The following is a 6,425-nucleotide window of genomic DNA, read 5'->3' on the forward strand; positions in this document are numbered from 1 at the left end:
TTATTTTGTATAGAATATTTACTTTATATTTTCGGCGATATGTATTGTCTTTACAATGTGTACAAGCAAGAGTAAATAGATACAAAGTCACATTACACACCTTTACATAAATTATTCATATAGATAACTTCAACATTGGCAAAACACGTGTTCTATAGAAACATACATTCCAGTTGTATAGTATATTCTGTATATACAAATTGGAAAACCTTTACTTGAGATTTTATATTCTACGTCAGTATTTTCCTTTAGTACATTCTTATTTGGTCTGGCAATGAAATGTCAGTCACATCCTATAGAATACCTTGGCATGAAATGTACAGCAAATTGTGTAGTGTGTTACAATGTGGGCTGTGTCCAAAAGCATGTGTGTGTGAGTTTTTAACCATTAGCCCATGTTGTGGAAGGTGTATTTTTTCAAATGTTGCAGATTTTTTTTTTTACCTTTATTTAACTAGGCAAGTCCGTTAAGAACGAATTCTTATTTTCAATGACAGCCTAGGAACAGTGGGTTGCCTTGTTCAGGAACAGAACAACAGACTTCTTACCTTGTCGGCTCAGGGATTCGATCTTGCAACCTTTCGGTTACTAGTCCAACACTCTAACCACCTGCCGCCTGATGTGGAGGATATGGGAGGAGCTGTGACACACACACATATATATACAGTATGGCTTATACAGAACAGTAGGCTATATTTCTTCTCAAACGGCCCCTACTATTTCACTCACTTCACCCCCTAAACATACATTCATACACAGTTCATATCATCCACCAGACAATTCTCTCTCTGTAGGAAAATACCATGGGGATGAGGTTAATGCATACATAGTACATAACACAACCAGTTCGCTATTCTCAAGCTGAGGGAGACAGTCACATCTGGTCTCTCAACATTGTCCACAGATGCTCCAGCCACGAAGGCCAGTGATTTAACTTTTTTTTAAAATATATATATATATTTAACCTTTATTTAACTAGGCAAGTCAGTTAAGAACACATTTTTATTTACAATGACGACCTACAATGACGGCCTTAACGACATTGGAGAACTGTATAAACTAGATGACTAATGATGAAGTCCCAATGGACATTTAGATTAAGGTCATTTTTTAAGGGTTCTAAATGCAGCAGAAACGATTTCTACTAGATTTATGAGCTACGAGGCTCTGGGGAATTGTTTTGGGAAATAATCACTGAAGAAAAGGATGGAAAATGGTCCAATGTGAGGTAGAATTGAGATCCTGATTTCAACACACATGCAGCTTTTATCCAGAATCCATTTATCTTTGGTTCAGGCTTGAAAAACAAGGATGCAAGGATGCAAACCAGTAGTTGGGAGACACGTGACAAAATAAGGTCAGACACCTGAAAGAGCTGATCCTCTTGGTTACTAGAAGATGTGACTAATGGAAGAGCCATTCTGACTACAACACACCATGGTCTGTGTAGAAGTCAACCAGGCCGGCAGACAGGCACCTCTGTTACTTTGTAAACAGTCAGGGCTAGTCAGGTCCAAATGTATTTAATTTCACACCGAGAGATGGGCTCACTGGGCATATATGGCCAACACATAGTCACACACACTAACAAACAGCAGGCAGCCTTAACTGTTATCAAAAAAATTGTGTTCACTTTTAATAGCATGACTGTGATAATCTAATCCGTGCATCTTGGTCACAGATCTGTCATTTGTCATACGAAGTGGTCTGGGTTTTGCTGTAGAAATTCCTAGGCTGGATCACATCAACTCAGAATACATAGAAAAGAGGACTCTGGAATGTGGAATGTTATAGGAAGTAAAAAATAAAATAAAGAACGCAGGTGATATAGCTGTGGCTGTTGGTATTTAAATATGTTCAGATGATCTGTTTCTTTTCCACTATACATTTTCAAATTCAGATCTGACGTAGCCTAATTAAGTCATTATAAACAATAGTAGTTTATAATTGACGTTATCAAGACTGGCATACCAGACAATAAACCCCAAAACCAATTCACGATCACAAATATATATTAGAGACACATGAAATAAGAGTTAACTATAATTCATCGCTGTCGTGTGTTAGTGCTTTTAACGCGCTGTGTTAGGTCTCCGTTTGGATAGATGGAACGGAGGATTTCGTCGAGTTGTCAGGGTCTTTCCATGTGCCCGAACTGCATGTTGGGCTCCGGTTGGTCATTTTACTCAATATCGTATTTCTCCGGAGACTGCTGTCAGAGTCCTCTTTCTTGAACGTGTGGCGTAAATTATTACAGCACGGGAAACAGTGCGTAAAGTCGTGTAGGAGATGCCCGCTGAAGATCATGTATATCCACGGGTTACAGCAGCTGTTAAGACTCGCGAGGAGCGCGGACAGTGAGACAGCCGTGTTCTCAGAATCTGGATGGAAAGGGTAAAAGCAAATGACCAACAGAGAATTAGTCCAATAGCTGGGGTAGAAATCAACGGTGCAGTGAAGTTCACAAAACATTTGCTTGTAGGCATTACATAATTGCATGGCACAATCAATTACAGGCAGATCTACAGGCCTATTCACACACCTGATATTAATAACATTACTAACATTACTTCGTATTTTATGTCAGCACACCGTATTTGTTATGCTTATTTTGTTATATTTCATTTCGATTCTATACAGTCTGTATTTTAATACAGGGCGCTCAGTGCTCAAAGGATTATGCAGAATCCGAATTTATATCCAAGACAAAAATAGATTCATTTCTATACTGCTTCAACTGTATACGTAGCCTACTCCTCGTCAATTCTCATTGACATTTATAGAAAAAAAATATGCGTCCCAGTTAATGCTAATGCATGAAAGCAATAGGCCTAACATTTTGGCACATAATAGATACATCGCCAAATGTTTTGCGCAACCCATTATATAGACTATGGCTTCCACAGTAGCTATTTGTAGAGGGAGAGAGATCATTGAGTGAAGATATCTCATGGAAATGACGTGGAAACAACGTTGATTCAGTCATTGTGTGCCCAGTGCGTCATGTTATTTATTCTATATCAAAGTTCACCCTTTGATTTTGTGTGCGCAATCCAATATTTTTCCCAATACACTGAAGTCCCTTACCATCCCATGCGAAGTTCTCATCCCAAACCGACCACATCTGTACGATGAAGAAAGGTGACCAGCAAATAATGTACGCCAGAACAATCACAAAAGTCATTTTGACCGTTCTCAACTTCGCTCTGGATATAGTGGTGACGCTGCTAACGGAGTTCTTGCCCATGAGACCGTTTTTAGACGCACCTCCCACGGGTGTCTTCTTGGTCTTATACTTGATATTTTTCCATATGCTGTGGCAGATGAACCCGTAGAATATCATCAGAATGAACACGGGGATGAGGAAGATGCCAACGGTTATCCAAGTAATGTATGCTTTTACGCCCCACGGTTCTATGAAGTGGCCCCAGCAGTCGTAGACCTCCGAGCCGTTCTTGATCTCACTCAGGGAGAATATAAAGTACTGTGGCATGCTGAGGACCAGACTACTCATCCAGGTGCTAATGATCATGATGTAAGACCGCTGGGTGGGCTGCTGGAGGGTTTTCAGAGGGTGGCATATGGCGATGTAACGGTCCAGGGTCATCATCACCATCATGTAGGTGGAGGCGAACATGCCCATCACCTGGAGGTGCTTCACTATCCTGCACAGGAAATCTGGTCCGTAGAAGCGAAAGGTGATCTCCCAGCATATCTGCGGCAGGACCTGAAAGAAGGCGACCACTAGATCAGCAATACTAAGGTGACGGATGAAGAGGTGCATTCTCGAAGTCTTTTTCTTGGTGTTGTACATGGCCAGCAAGACACTGACGTTCCCAATCACGGCCACCACAAAGGTGATGCTCAGGACCGTTATCTCTATTTTTGCGACCTCTTCGTTTCTACCGAAAGGATCGCTCCCGTTCGGGAGTACGGTGCCATTGCCAAGGATCCCCATCATCGGATCATTCGTAGGACTGAAAACCAGAGACTGGTTGACTCTTTTAAGAGAGGAGTGCATGTATGGGAGTGTGCATAGCACAGCCCCCCTGTGTGATCCTTGGCCCTAGTTACAGTGCTAGAGGGGCAGATTTGAGTGCCTATCTTTATAAGGAGCTACCTGAAGCTGACGGACAAAGGACTCCAACGAACTCTTTTCGGTTTCTGAGCTGCTGGGCCTTTTAAACGCGAATCAAATTTCAGCCACCACGCGCTGAGCTGTTATAGCCATACCCACTTCTGTATCCTATGGCAGCCAGTCATATTGCGCAAAACTGGACACAACCCTCAACATACCTAAATCGCCTGCCCACAACCTCTAATATTTTGAAGACTAGCTTTGAAAATGAATGTATTGTGTGACAAAATGAACACATTGGATTTGGAATTACGCAAACAAATTATGTAACTTTTTAATCGTTAATAAATTCGAAATGTAAAACATTCGATTGCTAAAATACAGTTTCAAATATTAAATGTATTTATTATTGTTTCCAATCTATTATTTTACTCATGTTTCCCGTGGCATTTAATAGCTTGAACAATTAAGCAATGCGTAACGGATGCACCTCTCCATTATTATTAACACCTCTGATAACGAATCAAGTCCTACTCAGATTTTTGTATAAAATACTGTCTCAATAATTAAGATACGACATTTTACAAATTGTTGACGAATTGAATACAGAACGAAATCAGAAAATTGCCTTATAGTTACACATAATGCGTAAACTGTTTACAGTATTTTCATCTACTGAGAAGCTGGCGGAAAGAGGCTCGGCTGAGCGACATTTTTGGTTTTCTTGATGAGGAACGTGACACTAACTAACAGATAAATAACAGTTGAAATGGAAGCAGGAATGATGGCTTTGACGCAGTTCAATTCACCTCAGCTGTGGTTAGCTTTGAGTAATCAAGACACTAATTAACTGTTTAAACTTTGTCCAAATCGATGCTCTTTAAATAAATTGTGTTATTGTGGCCATGTTTAAACTTGGATTGTTGGTGCTCTTGAAGTTGAAATTCTTTATGTGAATACTTGTTAGATGAATATCCAAATCCACCTTGTGCCAGAAATCAACTTCAAAGACCTAGCAAGGTTCTCAGCTGGACAAAACCAAAAAGAAGCATGATATTTCAATATCAGATCTTTCATGAGGGCTGTACAGTCTGTGTGAATGCTCCTCAATGTAGATATGTGAGAATGAAGAAATCAGACATAAATGGTATTTTCACCAATATGTACTAAGTGCTGATGTAATGTTTTATGATGTTGGTACAGTATTCCCCTAGCTCTCTCTGTCAAACTCTCTTTCCTCTTTTTCTGTAGACTTTCTGGCTGTTTTTACCAAAGTACGAGCTTGCACTTGCTCTACCTCCCTCAGTGCCTATTCACCCCCCCCCCCCCCCCCAGCCTTGTTTGGTATCGGAGTCTTGTCATTGTGCAATTGTTTAGAACTCCTCTTTTTCCTGACAATTATTATGATGCAGGTGTGGTTTTGAAGTGACCCCTAAAAATGTCCAACACAATTAACAACTGCAGCCACAGAAAAGGGATTACAAAAACTGCTGTGGGTATTCAACAGTCATTTGTTGGTCAAAACCATCTGGTCCTGATGATTATGATGTTACTAGACATGTGCCTCTATTGGCATCCTACCACACGACACTGTAGTTTCACCAATGTCTCAGCGGAAAGAACTCTGGCTGTGGTCAGTGATGAAACCTGATTCTCCAGTTCACACAGGAATGTCGTCTGAATTGCGTCTCAGCTAAATTGGCTTACTGGAATCATCAAATGTTCCCGCTAATCCTCTGCCATAGTGCACAAATTTTCCAATGCATCAGAATCACTAAGAGCACCAACCCTGATGCCACGGAGCTGAAAACCACAGTCCCATAGAGATAAACATCTCTGTACCACAAACTCCCTATGGGGGTTCCTCTTGTTGTGGCTGCCCTGCTGGAGGGGCTCTGTTGTTTACCCGGACTGTCCTCTCGAACCTCTCTGGTTAGCTCTTCTTAGCTGCGTCATGTATGCTGCCTAAGGCTAGTCCAGCGGATGGGTCCTGTTAGTTAAGCAACTGACTGCTGTAGCTGTAATCCTGCCCTGCTTGGGCTGCTGTGTCCTGTTTCTGGGGGTTCATAGGGGAGGTGATGATCTGTTATTAAGCTCCAGGCTCTGTGTTTCATAAGCAGTGGGAACTGGTTGTGTCTGTCTGCTCAACGTCCTCCACACAGACCACCCTCCCTCCTTCCTGGAGAACAGAGAGAACTGAGAGAATGTGCGTTACGTCTACGGCAGCCTGAATGGAAATTCTGAATCACCTCAAAGACAGCAGGCATTGCTCCTTGGCTTATAGTTTATTAGGGTTCTGCTTATACTTGCAACGTTGTGGATTTTTTGTCAACCTCCTTTTTGTTTT

The 6,425-nt window shown here is 41.3% G+C and overlaps 1 protein-coding gene across 1 annotated transcript; it reads right to left on the bottom strand.

Annotated features, from left to right (window-relative positions):
- Positions 1-5,355, bottom strand: LOC129862683 (arg8-vasotocin receptor-like). Its single transcript, XM_055934573.1, has 2 exons — positions 3,088-5,355; positions 1-2,381 (listed from the first exon to the last, which is right to left on the bottom strand). The coding sequence occupies exons 1-2, from the start codon at positions 4,019-4,021 to the stop codon at positions 2,086-2,088; spliced, it is 1,230 nt and encodes a 409-aa protein (XP_055790548.1). The 5' UTR covers positions 4,022-5,355; the 3' UTR covers positions 1-2,085.
- Positions 5,356-6,425: the final 1,070 nt, after the last annotated feature.

Source organism: Salvelinus fontinalis, chromosome 9 (assembly GCF_029448725.1).
Source record: "Salvelinus fontinalis isolate EN_2023a chromosome 9, ASM2944872v1, whole genome shotgun sequence".
In the NCBI taxonomy this organism is placed as follows: Eukaryota; Metazoa; Chordata; class Actinopteri; order Salmoniformes; family Salmonidae; genus Salvelinus; species Salvelinus fontinalis.

What these genes read in the sequence shown, in the direction of transcription:
- LOC129862683 (XM_055934573.1), bottom strand. Translation starts at nt 4,021, where the DNA reads ATGCACTCCTCTCTTAAAAGAGTCAACCAGTCTCTGGTTTTCAGTCCT. An exon ending in TGAGAACTTCGCATGGGATG is followed by an intron (nt 2,382 to 3,087) that starts GTAAGGGACTTC and finishes CTTTCCATCCAG; the next exon opens with ATTCTGAGAACACGGCTGTC.